This window comes from Chanodichthys erythropterus, chromosome 7 (assembly GCF_024489055.1).
Source record: "Chanodichthys erythropterus isolate Z2021 chromosome 7, ASM2448905v1, whole genome shotgun sequence".
Lineage (NCBI taxonomy): Eukaryota > Metazoa > Chordata > Actinopteri > Cypriniformes > Xenocyprididae > Chanodichthys > Chanodichthys erythropterus.
In genome coordinates, this window is record NC_090227.1 from 41,430,630 (window position 1) to 41,452,584 (window position 21,955).

General features: G+C 36.9%; 1 protein-coding gene across 14 annotated transcripts in view; it reads right to left on the reverse strand.

Annotated features, from left to right (window-relative positions):
* The window catches only part of lekr1 (Leucine-, glutamate- and lysine-rich protein 1), a 228,019-nt gene that overhangs the window by 135,578 nt on the left and 70,486 nt on the right, over positions 1–21,955 (reverse strand). For all 14 annotated transcript variants that reach the window (XR_010895534.1, XR_010895536.1, XR_010895538.1 and 11 more), the window contains 3 exons: positions 20,947–21,132; positions 9,911–9,992; positions 489–554 (listed from right to left, as the gene is read on the reverse strand). Coding sequence is in view for 6 of the 14 variants with exons in the window: in XM_067390612.1 (XP_067246713.1) it covers positions 489–554; positions 9,911–9,992; positions 20,947–21,132 (334 nt within the window). In the remaining 8 variants the exon portion in view is untranslated. The remainder of the gene's footprint in view (positions 1–488; positions 555–9,910; positions 9,993–20,946; positions 21,133–21,955) is intronic.

The window sequence follows — 21,955 nt, forward strand, 5'->3', positions numbered from 1 at the left end:
CCACAATGTGATTACGCAATGCGTGGTGCATCACAGAGCAGTGCAAGATGAGCATTTGTGGTTAAAGTTTTTTTTTTTTTTTTTTTTAGAAAATGACTGATCGTTTCTCTAGATTAGACTCATATTCATTGTCTGGGATCATGTAGAGCTCTTTGAAGCTGCACTGAAACTGACATTTGGACCTTCAACCCGTTGAACCCCAGTGAAGTCTACTATATGGAGAAAAATTCTGGAATGTTTTCCTCAAAAATCTTAATTTCTTTTCGACTGAAGAATTACAGCCTGCTGACAATTACATTGTTAAGTGTACACAAGCTGATTGGTTCCTGGTGCATCTGTAGCCAATGTGCTTGATGCTCAACATTTAAATAGTTGGTCAGTGTTTCTCTAAACCCTCCACTTTCCTGTATAGATCTGATTCCTTTCAGACTTTTATATCTTGGCAAAACGAAGCACAACTGTGTGATGTTTCATTCTTACGGTTGTACCTCTCTATGGCGGCCGTCTGTTCGCTCCACAACGCTTGCAGATCCTCTTTCTCCACAGACTTTATCCTGAAAGACAACAGAGATGTGTTTTTATTTAAAGCAGCGGCTGCTAACATCTGTTCCCTCTTTCCTCTATTGCCTGTGGAGCTGAGAGATACTGAAAAAAATTTCCCTTCCCCAAAAAAAGTCACCCAAGCATGTCCCTCTGGCATCCGCTTCTAACACCAGTATCTCAGCGTGAGCAGCTAAACAATGGCGTGTAAACGAGTGTAGCCCAGGGCACGTCCATGTGTGATGTTAGCAGGTACCAGCAAGGGTGTAATGGGTGTTGAAATCTCACTGAGCGAGAGGGAGAAGGTGAAAACAAGAAAGCAGGTGGAAAAGAGATGGAAACTCAATCTGACATACAGCTGTTAAGTGTTATGTTTTTTTGTAACATCGCTCTGTAGTTTGAGTAATAATAAGAAACTCGGTTAGTGAGCACAGAAGTGACAAGTGTGGGAGTCTTATAAAACAGAATGAAAGCCATAGTGGCGTCAAGTGATATTATGTTATTATGATAAGCGCTTCTGAGGAAAAAATAATCAAAGTTTGTGAATGAAATCATTTGAAAGATATTCGAAAGTTATTTGAACGTCACACATTTCTCAGTCATTTTATGCACTACCATTCACAGATATGTTTTTTTAGGTCATTCTATTCTTCTTCAGATTCACTTACTTATCATGTTAACACTTTATAATAAGGTTTTTGTTAAAGGGGTCATGAGAAATCAAATTTGCCTTGATCTTTTGACACATAAAAGGGTCTTTGTAGCTTTAAAACATCCTGAGGGTTTCTGTTTCATAGCTTAAAACATCCTCCGTATAAACACAGCAGTCGTTTGATCAAGCTCCAAAAACAACTGATATTACGGGATCTGTGACAGCAAATATATCTGCATATGACTTCCTCCTCAATGATTAGTTAAACATCATCGCACCACAGGCCCCACCCACTGGCAGGCAGTCACTTAATGGCTGACATTTTCCTACACTGGATGTGTGCGTCACAAATATAACCCATTATAATCACTGACACTGTCTACACTGATACATTATACAGATGTGTGTTCAGTTTCTGACACACTCCACACACTTGAGTCTGTCGACGACAGGACAAATGAAAGAGTGAAAGAACATTCGCTTTGATGCGTCCAGTTTAAAAGCTAGTTTGAGTCTCTGTACAGACTTCAGAAGAATCCCAGCGTCGGAAACAAGCTTAGGGTTTATTTTAATGGCGTCCTGGATTGTGTTGGAGGGTTATATATAATACTTCCACAGCATTTATTAATGTAAATGTTCACTAATGTAATCTAATGTTAATACATGGATCCTTATTGTAAAGTGTTACCTTTCTCAATCAGATTTACCTGTATCTAAACACGTCAGACAGATGGCCTCTTCATGTCACAATAATCTGCAAAGTGGACCAAACTTTGTTGCCGCAAGTCAAAAGCCTGGCTAAGCGAGACTATTAATATGCAAACAGGGGGCTTTTGTGTTCCTGTGTGTATGAGCGTGCTTTTGTTTAATGCGTGCCAGACAGCGTTTACATGCGTGTCTATCACTCTGTCATTGCTTTAGCTCATTAATTCACCATGACATTCTCAAACTCTGCATGCTAGTCAAGCGATTGTGTCATGCAACATCTAAACATTTGCTGCATATGTACATGAAAATCCTACAATCTTGTTTTTCTTTCATGGTCGGGACTTGCCATCGATTAAATTATAAAAACAATATAATATAATCTAACATATTATAATATACAATGGACTTGCCATTGATTTTGCTCATTTATAATATAATATAATAATATAATATAATATAATATAATATAATATAATATAATATAATATAATATAATATAATATAATATAATATAATATAAAATATAATACCCCCAACCCTTAAAACTAACCCTCGTGAAAACTTTCTGCATTTTTACATTTTCTATTGTAACATTTGGTCCATTTTTAAGTCTTTTGGCTTGTCTCCACAATGTAAGTGACAAAGGAGGCATAATATATTGCATCACATTTCTGTCACATATATTAGAGATTTTCGGTAGCAGTCAGTGAATTGAATGTGAATATTTTATAAATAATAGGAGAGCCATAATAACCCGCAGTGTCACATCCAAAAGTCGAAGCACATCCAAAACAATGTTCTTCTGCAAAAAAGCATGCAGTTTTGTTTTTCTACCACTAGAGGGCCAAAAGTTACCAAGTGGACCTTTAAAGGGATAGTTCATCCAAAAATAAAAATGTTCCCATGATTTACTCACCCTCAAGCCATCCTAGGTGTATATGACTATCTTCTTTCAGATGAAAACAGTCAGAGATGTGTTTAAAAATATCCTTAGTCCTCCAAGGTTAAAATGGTTGTGAATAGGGGGCTGCATTTTGAAGCCAAAAATAATGCATCCATCCATAGAAAAAAGTAATCCATATGACTCCAGAGGGTTAATAAAGGTCTCCTGAAGCAAAGCGATGCAGTTTGTAAGAAAAATATCCATATTTAAAACTTTATAAATTCAAATAACTAGCTTCCGGGAGACGACCGTATGTAGAATGCGCAAGTGGACTTGTGCCAAAAGAGTAATCCTCTGACGTGATGAATGACGTAGGATGAAGGAGTATCGTAAGCTTAGACATCTCCTCTTCTCTTATATCGAAATCCTCTGACATTTCACTTTAAAAATGATCATTTTAGACTTATAATCCATGAACAGTGTTTTGTTTCTCTCTATCCTCTGTGCTTCCGCGTTCATCATTACGTTGTGCGTCAAGTCAAAGGATCCTCTTCCGCTGCAAATCGACTTGCGCATTCTGTGTCGTCTGCAGGAAGCTAGTTATTTGAATTTATAAAGTTTTAATTATGGATATTTGTCTTAGAAAAACGCATTGCTTCGGTTCAGAAGATCTGGAGTTGTGTGGATTACTTCTTTTTTGGATGGATGCATTATTTTTGGCTTCAAAATGCAGCCCCCCATTCACAACCATTATATACAGATATTTTTAAATATATCTCCGATTGTGTTTGTCAGACAGAAGATAGTAATATACACCTAGGATGGCAAGTAAATCATGGGATACTTTTCATTTTTGGGTGAGATATCCCTTTAATATCTATTTTTCACACTGTATATTATAATGTTGTAGCATTGAAAATGATTGATTTATTTATACAAAATAATACACTACCATTCAAAAGTTTGGGCTCTGTACGATTTTTTAATAGTTTTTAATGTTTTTGAAAGAAGTCTCTTCTTGTTCTGCATTTGCATTTGAACAAAAACACAGTAAAAACAGTAATATTGTGAAATATAATAAATTAAAACTAATTTTAACTAATATATTGTAAATATATTTTAAAATGTAATTTACTCCAGTGACTTTTGAAAGATAGTATAGTATAGAACTCAGTCATTTACTGGTTTTCAACCATAACATGAAAATAATTATTGGCATATCAGTAACTAACATCGCTGCATCCCTCGTTCCAGCAATGGAGGTAAAATCTGACCCTCTCACACCCACTCAACCCAGATAACTTCACACACAGACATATTCTCCCTCTGGCTCTCAGACTGACCTTCCTGTCGATCAGGACACAAGCACAGACCTTGCATGTCTGAGCCCGGGTGCTAATAAACGGGAAACTCTCCTCTCCACTTTTTTTTTTTGCCCTCTGCAAATCATCTACGCCAGCCGAGGCTCCTGGGGCCTGATGTTAAGCACAACATAGCAGAGAAATCCCTGCATTGCTAAGTTGAATAACAATCAGTCTCTCACTCGCTATCTCATTCCCTTGTTCTCTAGTTTCTCCAATTCTCTCTCAAGGTCAGCACGGTATAGATTCCCAGCGGGTGTCGTCTGTCAAGCATTCTGCATCCCCCCATCCCAACTCACAAATATTTTTCACCCTCACACGCCAACACTCCCCATCCTACCCCATCGACTCCCTCAACGCCAGTCTAGGGAGAACCTGGGGAGTTCGTGTCTCCCAGCTGAGCCGAACGAGAGCGATGGTGTCTTATGGAGGTTTGGTGAAGACCTTTCTTCCTTTGTTTATTGTGGTTGCCTGAAGGTTTCGCTGAGCTCTGTGACACACTGCTATCTGACAGCGGGTTAAGATAACCTTTTATTTCCCCTGGATCTCTGTGACACTAGAGATAAGAGTGAGGGGGAGAGGAAAAGGGAGAGAGAAAGAAAGAGAAAATGATTATGGGATTAACATGTTAAAGATGGATGTCCCTGTTTGGATGAAAACATGGCAGCTGTCAGGTCAAGTGGACCTGAAAACAAGAACGCAATCTGTAACTCTCACATGCTCACTAGAAGTCTGCCTCTACCAAATGGATCAGATTTGATAGAAATAAATGATCTGAGATGATCTTTAGCTCATACTTAAGGATAACGTATTTGATTAAATCTCTAAGACATGCAATGAAGATATGAATTATCCCTCAAATTATGCACCTTGATGAGAAGAGGTGTGCTATTATAAGTGACTGGGAAAATGGCAAAACAAAAGCAGACTTTGAAGAAAGGAACCTAGCCATATCTAGGGACCACAAAATAATTTGGATATAGGCACCACCAAAACAATGACTTATTTCTCAGATTGATCAAAGTGTCTGAATAATTTTTGGTTTGACTATATATAAACGTGTATGTGTGTGTATATATATTATATATATATATTATATTATATACATATATGTATATATATATTATATACATATATGTATATATATATTATATACATATATGTATATATATGAAAATAGTCTCTTCTGCTCATCAAGCCTGTATTTATTTGATCAAAAATACAGAAAAAACGGTAATATTGTGAAATATTATTACAACTTAAAATAATTGTTTTCTATTTTAATATACTTTAAAATATAATTTAATTCATCAGCCATTATTCCAGTGTTCAGTGTCAAATCATTCTAATCATTCAAATTTTTTTTGGAACCTGCACTACTTTTTTTTTAGGATTCAATGATGAATAAATAGTTAAAAAGAACAGCATTTATTCAATCATTTAGTTATCTTTACTATCACATTTTTATCAATTTAACACATCTTTGCTGAATAAAAGTATTCATTTATTTCAAAAAAGAAAAAAAAGAAAGAAAATAAATTACTGACCTCAAACTTTTGAACGGTAGTGTATATTGTTACAAAAGATTTCTATCTAAGATTCTTCTGATATTTTTTATCTTTTTATTCATCAAAGAATCCTGAAGAATCCAGCACAACTGTTTCCAACATTTGCAATAAATCAGCATATTAGAATGATTTCTGAAGGATCATGTGACACTGAAGACTGGAGTAATGATGCTGAAAATTCAGCTTTGATCACAGGAATAAATTACATTTTAAAATATATTAAAATAGAAAACCATTATTTTAAATTGAAATAATATTTCACAATATTACATTTTTTTTCCTTTATTTTTTGATAGATACAGGCTTGATGAGCAGAAGAAACTTCTTTCAAAAACATAAAAAATTGTAAAGTTTCCAAACTTTTTACCCTTACTGCATGCATATAAGTCAAACCAAAAATTATTCAGACATTTTTTATATATTTTTACTTGCAGGACACTATAGTTCATTTATGTAAGTGAGGATAGCAAAATAAAGTAAACTGTGGCATATTATACCCAAAAATTATTCATACAGTGGACTTCTACCAGTAAAACTGATACAAATTTGGAACCAAAAATTCTTCAGACACTTTGACCTGACCATGTTTTGCTTAAGTGTTATCTGACATAATTAAGATTATTTTTTTCTGACAGTTTAACTTTTCATATTTTATTACCATTTTATAGTGAATAAACTGTATTAATGAAAGAAATGTTCAAGGTGTCTGAATAAATTTTGGTTTGACTGTATACCTTAGCAAATGCATTGCAACAACCTGACATCCACTGTGGAATTGGATCATGAAGGAAACTTTTGCAAGGGTAAGAACCACTCATATTTTCTTCAAAACAAGTACAAATGTAATTTATAATCAAAATAATGGTGCAATAACATGTTCTTTCCTTATCATTCTCTTCCTTTCTCTCCTATAATAATCAGTGGCCAGCACTCTTTGAGGTTTATTAATGGGTAACAAATGGAGGTGGAATCTGTGGCATGTGAGTCTATTTCTTAGAGAGCGCTTCGATGTTCCACATGCATGATTTAGGCCTGAGGGGCTACACTCACACTACTGGAGCGTTGTGAGACATGTAAGACCACGTATCAGGTTTTTCTGCTGTGTTTAGGAGGGAATACTGTGGAAAAAAATAACAGGGTTTGACATCTGAACTCCAGGTAACTGAGTTCATCAGTTGAGAAGGTCCAGTGAAATGTTTTGCATATTCACATTTCTTAGTTAATATACTGTTTATCAATTCATATCTCACCGGGCAGAGGTCCTGCTCATTTACAAAAGTTTTCATCCTCTTTATCGCTTTCAGTCTTGCTCTTTTCCATTCTCTCTCTCCGCAGGTTAATCACATTGGTGGTCTGTCGCTCCATGAGTATTTTAAATAGCCTCAAACTATTTCTGACATGTATCAGCGTAGTCACGGAAACAAACTGGCTCGGCAGATGTGTGTGTGATATGCATGTCTGAAATAGGGTTAGAGGTTATGTAGTTGTCATGGGAACACATGCTGCATACAAACACTGCTCTTTCTTCCCTGATATGGAGATATCAAAGCCTTGGCACATGTATCCGCACACACACACACGTCATGCTGTTTTAAAGAAGCCGAGCACAATCTAATTCATGAGGTCTAAAGTCATTGGAGTGTCTTTACTGAGAATGTTGAATAATTCAGGTGTTATTCTTGGCTTGTTTGCATGTATAACTTAAAGTAGGTTAAAGGGATTGCTCAAACAAAAATGGAAATTCTGTCAACATTTACTCACCCTCACATCATTCCAAACCTAATGTCTAAGAAGAGATTTTGAAGAACTATTTTTGTCCAAAACACTTTTATGTTCTACAGTGAGTCATTCCATAAATCTAAAAATAAGTTGATATCTCAAAAAAATGAGCTTTCAGTAAGATTTTGTTTAATCGCAACACCAGACATTTTTTTCCATTAGCATAGCTTCACTGGTACACACAGTGGTGAGATTTCGGATTTGCAGTACAGTATAATTTCTCTCTCTCAAACATCACACACACACACACATTTTTTTTTAGTAAACACATATAAATCACACTCTGACATCAACACCAACACACCCACACAAATATAGCTGCATAATTTATCCAATTGGCTCCATAATACAGCAGAAGCGGAAAACAGGGGGGGGGAAGAAGAAGAAGAAAAAAGAAAAAACTAGTAATTACTTCACCAAACCTGAGAAAATGGAATGAAACACAATGAAAGCTTATTAACAAAGACTGCATCATTTTAGAGTTAAACGGCCCTGGGATTTCAAGTTCAAGTTTATTCATAAAGCACATTTAAAAACAATGTGTGTTGTACCAAAGTGCTGTACAATTTTACATAGAGGATAAAAAAATAATAAAACTAATTCATAAGATGAAATATAAAGCATGCAAGATAGGCCATAAACCACTCAAAAACTCCCTATTCAATGAGGATTTAATGGAGTTCAATAGGTTTAAGTGTAACTAATTTGTGTACCTACAGTGTAAAATAGATTTATGGAAGGAAACGAAGGTGAAATATTAAAATTCCAATAAAAATAGACACTTCTGCCAAGATTTACGCAGTTGGCATTAAAGGGTTAGTTCACAACATGAAAATTCTGTCATCATTTACTCGTGTCATTCCAAACCCACAAGACTTCCATTCATCCAAACACAAATTAATTTATTTTAATGAAATCAGAGAGATTTCTGTCCCTCCATTGACAACCACTTTGAGGCTTCAAAAAGTTCATAAAGAGACTATAAAACTAATCCATATGAATTGAGTGGTTTAGTCCAGATTTTCTGAAGATACACAATTGCTTTATATGATGAACAGATTTAATTTAGGCTTTTATTCACATATAAACATTCATCAACTCACACATCAGTTGTGGTAAACGGAAGCTCCAACCAATGAGGTTCTTTCTCATGTTATGCAGCATGTTTGAACTTTCACAAGAACCAGTGAGGTTCATTCTCTTTATGCATCACATTTGAGCTTCCTTGCATCCTTGCTGAATAAAAGTATTATTTTCTTTAAAAAAAACATACTGACCCCAAACTTTTGAACGTTACTGTGCAAACAATGTGTTTTTGCAAAGATGGAGGACTGTCGTTTGCATCAGATCTGTTTATCAACCTTCCAAACTACATTAGCGCAGACGGCAGGAAGAACCAGCACGCGACGAGCCCCGTCCCACGCACACATACACAGCTGTCAATGCCAGAGCGGCCCTGACAGCTACACCAGCTCTCGCCCTGTCACATCACATACACTGTCCTGCCACAGAGCCATCTGACAGCTCTCATCCACAGGCACAGAGAGAGGCTCCTTCGCTTACAAAAGGGATAAAAGAAGCCCGAAAAACAGAAGTTGGGACAGATTATAAAAGAAGTATGAGCCAATGTTGAGTCAGTGTGTGTAATGTGATGAACCTCAGAGGAGGGAGGTGTGCAGAGTGTGAAGCAACACCTGACACTCAACAAAAATGTTTCTTCCTCGCGCACTGCCAGGTCACAGAGCTAGCAAGCCTTCCCCCCTTTCTACACCACCAGCAAAAAAAAAAATATACTCCCTTCATGAGGAGATACATCACACATTGCAAGGAAGATATCCTCATCTCTTTGGTTGAATAAATACTCTTGTTTGGTGTGAACGGCAGTGCATTGGCATTCCAATGTAATACTGGCTGTTTAATGGCTGTTACCCAACTGAGCAAATGATAAAATGCTGCTCTTTCCTGTTCCCCACACACACTAAATCATTTTAGAGGGGAGTGTTTTATAGATAATGGTGTTATATTGAGCTGTGATATGAGTTGTGCTGAGATCTTTGGATATAGTGTGTATGATGTAGAGCTATCAAAAGCAGAACACTGAATTCTGGGTAAATCAGGGAGAAATTATTTTTCTTAAAATATTTTTTTGAATATTTGTGCTTCATCACACTGATAGCTTAGCAACATGTCAAACTGTTTTGGAATCAATTGTGAGTTGAGTCTCCTGCATGCTTCACATCAGTCACTAAATAGCTGTTTCAGTCAGTTATGTTTCATTTCAGTTTGGATGCTTTAGAAGGCAACCAGCAGACAGCTCACTTATTTAATATAATGGAAAAAACGTAATTCTGCTGTATACTCAAAACATGTCTCATTGTGAATATGTGCTGAAAGTGTAGATTATTCAAAAATGACTTACTCCAGGAGTTTCTTTACATGCTCTTTTTGATGCATGTTGTTCTGGAGACCTATTTTCAGAGTGTTCACCTCATCCCTCAAGCCTGTAAAAATAACAAGAACAAAAAAAATCCTTGATGTAACCGGAAAAAATTCAATAACATGACACTATGTGCCCTTAACAGGCTACGGTGTTGATCAGAAGATTAAGGAATGCTTCAGGAAACTCAGAAATGTTCACGATTATAAATCCAACTTGGCTTAGCATCTACTGTTGGCAAATGTTGAAAACAGATTTTTGTCTCACTGTCTTTTGTCACTTGCTATAAATGTTCATCTGCTTTTCTTTTCTCATTCATCCATTTCCTCCTCTGCCAATAAATGTAATTCTCTTTTTCCTGTCTCTCCCTCACTGCTTTGTATCTCTCATGAAGCACTGAAGCATAATCTGGTGCCTATCAGTTGCCAGCAGCCACAATTGAAGGTGAACTCTACACCCAAACACGGGCCAGTGAAAGCATTCTCATTCATCATCTCAGCTCAGTGACATCCGATGCAGCATCAGGAGACCGTATTCACTCAGACCTGCTCTCATTATTGTGAAGGGAGCAGAGAGACAGAGGAAAAATGGCCAAGTGTTTGAAACTGGAGACATTTTAAAAGACAAGAGGGAGGAAAGGATGACAGGAAACTGTAGGAGTCAGACTAGCCACAGATTTAGAGTTGTGCTACTGCAGTCACCTGACACGCAGGACATCTAAATCACAAATTATGGGCATGCAAGCCAATCTTCATCTTGTTTTGTTTGATGACAGCATTCAGTGTTTATAGTTGCCAAGCTACTTAAAATTTATGTCATTTAATTAGATGACAAAACCAAGTGGTGTCTGCAAACAAATGACACCACCTGGTGTCAAGGTGATTTTTAGTGGTTGTATGAAGTACTTACAGTGGCCGAGAGAGCTCAACCCACTGCAACTGAAGAAAACACAAGCAAATAGAAAAACACCAGCAAATTAAGAAAACATCTTCATCAGTTTGACAACACATGTACTGTAAATACTCACAACACAACCAAATATAGAAACGCACAGAAACATATGATCAGGATGCTAAAATAAATGTCGATTGTCAAATGTCAATTCACTGTCTATTTGTCAGTGGTGTTGTCGATGACCTGTAAGGTGAGTTTTTTGTTTATTTAACATCCTGATCTTATGTGTGTTTCTGTTATTGTTTGTGTTGTGAGTATTTGCAGTGTCTATGTATTTGGTTGTGTAGTGAGTATTTGCAGCACATTTCTGTAATTGGTTCTGTTGTGAGTATTTATAGTGCGTTTCTGTATTTGGTTGGGTTGTGAGTATTTGCAGCATGTTTCTTTTATTGGTTTTGTTGTGAGTATTTGTAGCGAGTTTCTGTAATTGGTTGCGTTGTGAGCATTTGCAGTGTGTTACTGTATGGTTGTGCTGTGAGTATTTGGTTGCATTGTGAATATTTGCGTGCATGTTTCTGTAATTGGTTGTGTTGTGAGTATTTGCAGCGCATTTCTGTAATTGGTTCTGTTGAGTATTTTCAGCGTGTTTCTGTATCTGTTTGCTTTGTGAGTAGTGTGTTTCTGTATTTGTTGTGAATATTTGCAGTGTTTCTGTATTTGGTTGTGTTGTGAGTATTTGCAGCGCGTTTCTGTATTTGTTGTGAATATTTGCAGTGTTTCTGTATTTGTTTGCATTGTGAGTATTTGCAGTGTTTCTGTATTTGGTTGTGTTGTGAGTGTTTGCAGTGCGTTTCTGTATTTGTTTGCGTTGTGAGTATTTGCAGCGCGTTTCTGTATTTGGTTGTGTTGTGAGTATTTGCAGCGCGTTTCTGTATTTGTTTGCATTGTGAGTGTTTGCAGCGCGTTTCTGTATTTGTTTGCGTTGTGAGTATTTGCAGCGCGTTTCTGTATTTGGTTGTGTTGTGAGTATTTGCAGTGCGTTTCTGTATTTGTTTGCATTGTGAGTGTTTGCAGCGCGTTTCTGTATTTGTTTGCGTTGTGAGTATTTGCAGCGCGTTTCTGTATTTGGTTGTGTTGTGAGTATTTGCAGTGCGTTTCTGTATTTGGTTGCATTGTGAGTATTTGCAGCGCGTTTCTGTATTTGTTTGCATTGTGAGTATTTGCAGCGCGTTTCTGTATTTGTTTGCGTTGTGAGTATTTGCAACGCGTTTCTGTATTTTTTTGCATTGTGAGAATTTGCAGCGCGTTTCTGTATTTGTTTGCGTTGTGAGTATTTGCAACGCGTTTCTGTATTTGGTTGTGTTGTGAGTATTTGCAACGCATTTCTGTATTTGGTTGTGTTGTGACTATTTGCAGCGTTTTTCTGTATTTGTTTGCTTTGTGAGTATTTGCAACGCGTTTCTGTATTTGGTTGTGTTGTGAGTATTTGCAGCGCGTTTCTGTATTTGTTTGCGTTGTGAGTATTTGCAGTGCGTTTCTGTATTTGTTTGCATTGTGAGTATTTGCAGCGCGTTTCTGTATTTGTTTGCGTTGTGAGTATTTGCAGCGCGTTTTTGTATTTGTTTGCGTTGTGAGTATTTGCAGCGCATTTCTGTATTTGTTTGCGTTGCAGCGCGTTTCTGTATTTGTTTGCGTTGTGAGTATTTGCAGCGCGTTTCTGTATTTGTTTGCGTTGTGAGTATTTGCAGTGCGTTTCTGTATTTGTTTGCATTGTGAGTATTTGCAGTGCGTTTCTGTATTTTGCAGCGTGTTTCTGTATTTGGTTGTGTTGTGAGTATTTGCAATGTTTCTGTATTTTGCAGCGTGTTTCTGTATTTGGTTGTGTTGTGAGTATTTGCAGTGCGTTTCTGTATTTGGTTGCGTTGTGAGTATTTGCAGCGCGTTTCTGTATTTGTTTGCGTTGTGAGTATTTGCAACGCGTTTCTGTATTTGGTTGCGTTGTGAGTATTTGCAGTGCGTTTCTGTATTTGTTTGCATTGTGAGTATTTGCAGCGCGTTTCTATATTTGTTTGCGTTGTGAGTATTTGCAGTGCGTTTCTGTATTTGTTTGCATTGTGAGTATTTGCAGCGCATTTCTGTATTTGTTTGCGTTGTGAGTGTTTGCAGCGCGTTTCTGTATTTGTTTGCGTTGTGAGTATTTGCAGCGCGTTTCTGTATTTGTTTGCGTTGTGAGTATTTGCAGCGCGTTTCTGTATTTGTTTGCGTTGTGAGTATTTGCAGCGCGTTTCTGTATTTGTTTGCTTTGTGAGTATTTGCAGTGCGTTTCTGTATTTGTTTGTGTTGTGAGTATTTGCAGTGCGTTTCTGTATTTGTTTGCTTTGTGAGTATTTGCAGCGCGTTTCTGTATTTGTTTGCGTTGTGAGTATTTGCAACGCGTTTCTGCATTTGGTTGTGTTGTGACTATTTGCAGCGTTTTTCTGTATTTGTTTGCGTTGTGAGTATTTGCAGTGCGTTTCTGTATTTGTTTGTGTTGTGAGTATTTGCAGTGCGTTTCTGTATTTGTTTGCTTTGTGAGTATTTGCAGCGCGTTTCTGTATTTGTTTGCGTTGTGAGTATTTGCAACGCGTTTCTGCATTTGGTTGTGTTGTGACTATTTGCAGCGTTTTTCTGTATTTGTTTGCTTTGTGAGTATTTGCAACGCGTTTCTGTATTTGGTTGTGTTGTGAGTATTTGCAGCGCGTTTCTGTATTTGGTTGTGTTGTGAGTATTTGCAGCGCGTTTCTGTATTTGTTTGCGTTGTGAGTATTTGCAGTGCGTTTCTGTATTTGTTTGCATTGTGAGTGTTTGCAGCGCGTTTCTGTATTTGTTTGCGTTGTGAGTATTTGCAGCGCGTTTCTGTATTTGATTGCGTTGTATTTGCAGCGCGTTTCTGTATTTGTTTGCGTTGTGAGTATTTGCAGCGCGTTTCTGTATTTGTTTGCATTGTGAGTATTTGCCGCATGTTTCTGTATTTGGTTGTGTTGTGAGTATTTGCAGCGCGTGTCTGTATTTGTTTGCATTGTGAGTATTTGCAGCATGTTTCTGTATTTGGTTGTGTTGTGAGTATTTGCAGCGCGTGTCTGTATTTGTTTGCATTGTGAGTATTTGCAGTGCGTTTCTGTATTTGGTTGCATTGTGAGTATTTGCCGCATGTTTCTGTATTTGTTTGCATTGTGAGTATTTGCAGCGCGTTTCTGTATTTGGTTGTGTTGTGAGTATTTGCAGTGCGTTTCTGTATTTGGTTGCATTGTGAGTATTTTCTGCATGTTTCTGTATTTGGTTGTGTTGTGAGTATTTGCAGTGCGTTTCTGTATTTGTTTGCGTTGTGAGTATTTGCAGTGCGTTTCTGTATTTGGTTGTGTTGTGAGTATTTGCTGCGCGTTTCTGTATTTGTTTGCATTGTGAGTATTTGCAGCGCGTTTCTGTATTTGTTTGCGTTGTGAGTATTTGCAGTGCGTTTCTGTATTTGTTTGCATTGTGAGTGTTTGCAGCGCGTTTCTGTATTTGTTTGCATTGTGAGTATTTGCAGCGCGTTTCTGTATTTGTTTGCGTTGTGAGTATTTGCAGCGCGTTTCTGTATTTGTTTGCTTTGTGAGTATTTGCAGTGCGTTTCTGTATTTGTTTGCGTTGTATTTGCAGCGCGTTTCTGTATTTGTTTGCGTTGTGAGTATTTGCAGCGCGTTTCTGTATTTGTTTGCATTGTGAGTATTTGCAGTGCGTTTCTGTATTTGGTTGCATTGTGAGTATTTGCCGCATGTTTCTGTATTTGGTTGTGTTGTGAGTATTTGCAGTGCGTTTCTGTATTTGGTTGCATTGTGAGTATTTGCCGCAAGTTTCTGTATTTGTTTGCGTTGTGAGTATTTGCAGCGCGTTTCTGTATTTGTTTGCGTTGTGAGTATTTGCAGCGCGTGTCTGTATTTGTTTGCATTGTGAGTATTTGCCGCATGTTTCTGTATTTGGTTGTGTTGTGAGTATTTGCAGCGCGTGTCTGTATTTGTTTGCATTGTGAGTATTTGCAGCGTGTTTCTGTATTTGGTTGTGTTGTGAGTATTTGCAGTGCGTTTCTGTATTTGGTTGCATTGTGAGTATTTTCTGCATGTTTCTGTATTTGGTTGTGTTGTGAGTATTTGCAGCGCGTTTCTGTATTTGTTTGCGTTGTGAGTATTTGCAACGCGTTTCTGTATTTGGTTGTGTTGTGAGTATTTGCAGTGCGTTTCTGTATTTGTTTGCATTGTGAGTATTTGCAGCGCGTTTCTGTATTTGTTTGCGTTGTGAGTATTTGCAGTGCGTTTCTGTATTTGTTTGCATTGTGAGTGTTTGCAGCGCGTTTCTGTATTTGTTTGCGTTGTGAGTATTTGCAGCGCGTTTCTGTATTTGTTTGCGTTGTATTTGCAGCGCGTTTCTGTATTTGTTTGCGTTGTGAGTATTTGCAGCGCGTTTCTGTATTTGTTTGCATTGTGAGTATTTGCAGTGCGTTTCTGTATTTGGTTGCGTTGTGAGTATTTGCAGCGCGTTTCTGTATTTGTTTGCGTTGTGAGTATTTGCAGCGCGTTTCTGTATTTGTTTGCATTGTGAGTATTTGCAGTGCGTTTCTGTATTTGGTTGCATTGTGAGTATTTGCCGCATGTTTCTGTATTTGGTTGTGTTGTGAGTATTTGCAGTGCGTTTCTGTATTTGGTTGCATTGTGAGTATTTGCTGCATGTTTCTGTATTTGGTTGTGTTGTGAGTATTTGCAGCGCGTTTCTGTATTTGTTTGCTTTGTGAGTATTTGCAGCGCGTTTCTGTATTTGTTTGCGTTGTGAGTATTTGCAACGCGTTTCTGTATTTGGTTGTGTTGTGAGTATTTGCAGTGTTTCTGTATTTGGTTGCGTTGTGAGTATTTGCAACGCATTTCTGTATTTGGTTGTGTTGTGACTATTTGCAGCGTGTTTCTGTAATTGTTTGCTTTGCGAGTATTTGCAGCGCGTTTCTGTATTTGGTTGAGTTGTGAGTATTTGCAGCGTGTTTCTGTATTTGTTTGCGTTGTGAGTATTTGCAACGCATTTCTGTATTTGGTTGTGTTGTGAGTATTAGCAACGCATTTCTGTATTTGGTTGTGTTGTGAGTATTTGCAACGCATTTCTGTATTTGGTTGTGTTGTGAGTATTTGCAGTGCGTTTCTGTATTTCTTTTCTTTGAGTATTTGCAACACTTTTCTGTATTTGGTTGTGTTGTGAGTATTTGCAGCGTGTTTCTGTTATTGGTTGTGTTGTGAGTATTTGCAGCGTGTTTCTGTATTTTGCAGCGTGTTTCTGTATTTGGTTGTGTTGTGAGTATTTGCAGCGTGTTTCTGTATTTGGTTGTGTTGTGAGTATTTGCAGCGTGTTTCTGTATTTGTTTGCGTTGTGAGTATTTGCAACGCATTTCTGTATTTGGTTGTGTTGTGAGTATTTGCAACGCATTTCTGTATTTGGTTGTGTTGTGAGTATTTGCAGTGCGTTTCTGTATTTCTTTGCTTTGAGTATTTGCAACACGTTTCTGTATTTGGTTGTGTTGTGAGTATTTGCAGCGTGTTTCTGTTATTGGTTGTGTTGTGAGTATTTGCAGCATGTTTCTGTTATTGGTTGTGTTGTGAGTATTTGCAGCACATTTGTTGTCAAACTGATGATGTTTTCTTAATTTGCTGTTGTTTTTTTCTATTTGCATGTGTTTTCTTCAGTTGCAGTGTATTGAGCTCTCTCAGCCGCTGTAAGTTCCCCTCAAACCCACACAGGTTATGGTGAACACGTTCCACTAATGTTTGAAAACCAGAATGTGGAAAAAAATACCTTCCATAAGTCATGGAAACCTGGAAATCATGGACATTTCTATTGTGAATATATATTTTTGTACATGTTCTAAAATATCTCACCAACTACATATTGCTCAAATATTATGGTAATATTTATTATACTGTGACATATTTTGCTTGAAAATTTTGCTTGCTCATGCTATCTTTCTTTAAAATAAATGCCATTAAAGTAATTTAATGAAATGTATACATTTTTAAGTGTGATTTTAAGAGATTTTTAAAGTGATTTTGTGATTTTAATAGTGCCGAAGAGGGGGGCTTCGTCTATTTAGCAGAGTACAGATAATTGCTTTCTGGTCACTGTAACATGATCAGGCGAGATGGAGAGCAAGGTATACCCACATACACTCTTGCTTTCCTCCATTTTTTCTTTTCTTTTGTCTCACACGGGAAGGAAAAATCAATCTGCTTCAGTAATGGCCAATGAGTGCTTCTCAGAGGAATATTTTATGCTCTTTCTTAGTTCAGGAGACTTAATGGAGTTCTTAGCCACATTTCACATGAATTTATTTTGTCTCATTAGTTTTGCTTAAATAGATTTCCTGCTTTTGCTTGCTCATGCTATCTTTAGTTAAAATAAATGCCATTAAAGTATTTTGATCAAATTCATACATTTTTAAGTTTGATTTTAGCTCCCTTAATTTTTAATCAGACTTAAAATGGAAATACTATTTGAAATGAAATCAATAGAGGTCATCAGCATCACATTTTGTGACAATGTCTTGTCAAAAAAATCTAGAAAATGCACTACATGAACATTAATTACACGGTCTGTCAAATATACTATTTACTATTTAAGTCAAATATATGACATATGACAAAGTGGAAATGGCTCTTTTTTTTTTTTTACAGAATATTATTATTTGTAATTTTCTTATTGCCTATATTCTAACTATATTCAGAGTTGTGGTTATATGACTGTCAATGGTTATTAATAATGCATGGATAAACAGCTCTTTTCAGGCACTATCTACCTATGAACAGATAAAGTACACAAGACACACGAGAGATAAGATCAACCAATTTGCATGAAGAATTATTGACATTTACAAAGGTGCCAATGTAACAAGCAGGAACATACGGTCACACATGTAACCGCAGCCAGGAGCCACACAGGTTCTGGCAGTATTTGAATAGATGGAGTCGATGAGAGGCTGCCCTTTACTGCCACCGACCAGAGCAAGTCATTCTGACCTCTCTCTGTCTCGCTCTCACTCTCCTAATGATTAGCATTGTAAACCAGAGTACAAAAATACCCCAGAGAGGCTGCGGGACTTCAGAAATCCAGGGAGAAATTATTTGTAAGACACTGGTCTAATTTTGAAGCACATCTCCTGAGGAAAATCACCAAGCACAACATTGTCTTTACCGAATGAAGAGACAATAATTAGGTTGTTGCGTCATCCCTCTGAAAACAGCAGCTGCAGAAGGAGAGATAGTGAAAAGGGGGTGTAAAACCACAGTAAATTACGGGAAACAAATGTGTTTGTTTCTAAAGGAACTGAGGGCCAAGCCATAAACACCTGAAACCACAGTCCAGAGGAAGCGGTCATTCTGTTCTCAAACTGTTTGTGCTGGCGAGCAGGTCTGCTAACTCACAACAGGATGTATTCCAGAACGGCATAAAGCCTGGGGGGGTCGATCCAGAGGGCTTTTATTCAGAGGAAAAATGGGCTGTTTTGTTCTGTCTGTTTGTTGGTGAATCGGCTGTCTGGCTGGCTCCGAGAGGCTGAGACCGGTTAAGGTGACGTCGTGCTTTTTTCTGCTGAAAGTGCTCTCTACTGCATTGCCCGTGTCAGTGTGACATTTACTTGATGGGGTAAAAGAGTGCTGAAGAGGGGGGCTTCGCCTCTTTAGTAGCATACAGATAATTGCTTTCTGGTCACCGTAACATGACCAGGCAGGATGGAGAGCAAGGTAAACCCGCATACACTTTTGCTTTGCTCCATTTTTTCCTTTCTTTTGTCTCACACTGGAGGGAAAAAATCAATTAGTTTCAATAATGTTCAATGAGTGCTTCTCAGAGGAACATTTTATGCTCTTTCATAGTTCAGGAGACTTAATGGAGTTCTTAGCCACATTTCATGTATCAATTAATTTTGTCTCATTAGTTTTTCTAAAAATTTTTAAGAAAACAAACATGACAATAGATAAAAATCTAATACGAGAGCTTGAAAATGAATGTGAATGGTACATCTCAGGTAATTTGGCCTGGAAAGAACTACTTTTTTTGATAGATTACCATTCAAAAGTTTGGGGTCAGTAAGATTAATTAAAAAAAGAAACGCTTATTTAGCAAGGACATTTTACTCAAATTACTCAAAAGTGACAGTAAAGACATTTATAATGTCACAAAATATTTCTATGTTAGTTTATTTAAAAAATCCTGAAAATGCATCACAGTGTAAATATGAAGCAGCACAACGGTTTTCAACATTGAGAATAATAAGAAATGTTTCTTGAGCATCATAATATTAGAAAAATCTAAAGGATCATGTGACACTGAAAACTAATAGTAATGTAATGATGCTGAAAATTCAGCTTTGCATTGAAGGAATTCATTACATTTTAAAATATATTACTCTTATATAAATAGAAAACATTTATTTAAAATCCATGATATTTTGTACTTCTTTTGTTATTTTCAATTAGATAAATGCAGCCTTGGTGAGTGATTTTCAAAAACATTCAAAATCATATACCGACCCTAAACTTTTAAATGTTTGTGTATTTTCTATCTTTACAAATCTGGGCATAGTTTGAGACATTAAGATCTATTCCAAAAGAGAAAGAGAGATTATTGGTGTGTTTTTCTTTGGAGAAAAAAAGTCTCATTTGATCTAGAAAAAACAACAGAATCATTTGTGATGTTTCTTTCTTTAAGTTTCTCTCTCTGTTTCAGAAGCATCTCCCATCAGGCCGCTCATGGAGGTTAGGGGCCGTTGGCTTGTTGATGAGGGAAACATTTCAAAAGTGTTAACTGCACCACTGAGAGTTTCAGAGGCTCCATAAAGAAACAAGCAGGGAGGCTGAGACTCTTACCCCTAAACACCTGTCTAACAAAAACATCCCCATGCACACACTCAACATCACACAAACACACACACAAGAACTGAAAAAGCTGATGAAACACATCATAGGAATGTGTGGATACTGACATGGTGTGAGACTGCATCCCCAAAACACCTGTCCAACACAAACACACACACACCAGATGTACATGGATTTCCATGGATGGCAAACAGATAAACAGGGGAAACAGAGAGAATGAAAGTGAAAACTGCTGAGCAGCTGAATGGGGAAACTCCCGAGAATTTTAAATGTATTATTCTTATTGCAATTCTGTTTGCCGCCACTAATGGCGCTAAAATGACACATTTCACCTTTAAAGGATTAGTTCACTTCAGAATTCAAATTTCCTGATAATTTCCTCACCCCCATGACATCCAAGATGTTCATGTCTTTCTTTCTTCAGTTGAAAAGAAATTAAGGTTTTTGTGGAAAACATTCCAGGATTTTTCTCCATATAGTGGACTTCAACAGGGTTCAACGGGTTGAAGGTCCAAATGTCAGTTTCAGTGCAGCTTCAAAAAACTCTACATGTTCCCAGACAAGGAACAAGAGTCTTATCTAGAGAAACCATCAAAAATCTAAAATTATATTCTTTTATACTTGTTTTGCACTGCACTTTGATGCGCCACGCGTGACGTAGGTGGAAGTACCGTGGCAGGGCTAAAAACTATAATTTTCTCCTCCAATTTCAAAATCGTTCAACATCGTTGTTTTACCTTTTTTTGTAAAGGCTGTTTGACTTAGTCTTTGCACATTCACTTTGTAAACACTTGCGCTGTACTTCTGCCTACGTCACACGTGACCTTTCCAACATGATTACGTAATGCGTGGCGCCTCACAGAGCAGTGCAAGATGAGCATCTGTGGTTAAAAAGTATATAATTTTTATTTTTTTAAGAAAATGACTGATGGTGTCTCTAGATGAGACTCTTATTCCTCGTCTGGGATCATGTAGAGCTCTTTGAAGCTGCACTGAAACTGACATTTGGACCTTCAACCCGTTGAACCCTGTTGAAGTCCACTATATGGAGAAAAATCCTGGAATGTTTTCTTTAAAAACCTTAATTTCATTTTGACTGACAAAAGAAAGACATGAACATCTTGGATGACATGGGGGTGAGTAAACTATCAGAAAATTTTAATTCTGAAGGGAACTAATCCTTTCAACTGTTGGTATACACACCCTGTATGAGAGACTGGGCTTCTTGGTTTTGGTTCTGCAGTAGTTTCTGGGACTGGACCTGGTTCTCCAACTGCAGCATCTGTTCTCTTGCTGCATCCAGGTATGATCTCAACTTTGGCACCTCCACCTGCAGACTCTTCAGCTCCGCCTGCAACCCATCCACTTCCTGTTTCAGACGAGCACGCTCTGAAAATAAATATATTTGGGGAAAGTGGTCGGACTTTAACTTTTTTCATTTGTTTGTCATCATTGTGGGGTACAATCTCATAATGTAGTGGAAGTGCTTTGTCCTGCAAGTATTCCTGAGATTAATTCAAATGCAAAGCAGACTGTTCAGAAAAAAAAAAGAATAATGATAAAAACAAGATACCCAAGCGTAGAATAATTTGACCTGCTGGAAAGACAATGAGTTCAGTGAGGTGCAGGGGAATCCAGTCAGCATGGTTCCCACCCTCTAAAGCAGACTGTATAATGACACAGTAAACAGGCCGTTTGAATGGATGCTGGTAGTTTCAGAGTATTTGGGGCAGGGCTAAAGTACATAAACACAGTGGGACCAAAAGTATAGACACGTAAGCCACATTTAAAAACATTATTATTATTATTATTATTATTATTATTATTATTATTTTATTTATAAAGTATGGACACATAGGCCACAATTAAAAATAAAAAAAAGTTAGTATATATATATATATATATATATATATATATATATATATATATATATATATATATATATATATATATACACACACACATATTATATTTATATAATATAAAATAAATATTAATATACAATTAATGATTTAATGCTTAAATACTAAATTAAATGCTATTATATAATAATATAATATCAAATTAATGCTATAATTAAAAAAAAAAAAGTGCCTTCCTTGAATTGATCAAAAATGAATGTAAAGATATTTGTAATGTAACGAAAGATTTCTATTTTTTTTTTTTTTTATGTAATCCTGAAAAAATGCATCTGACACACCTATGGACTTTT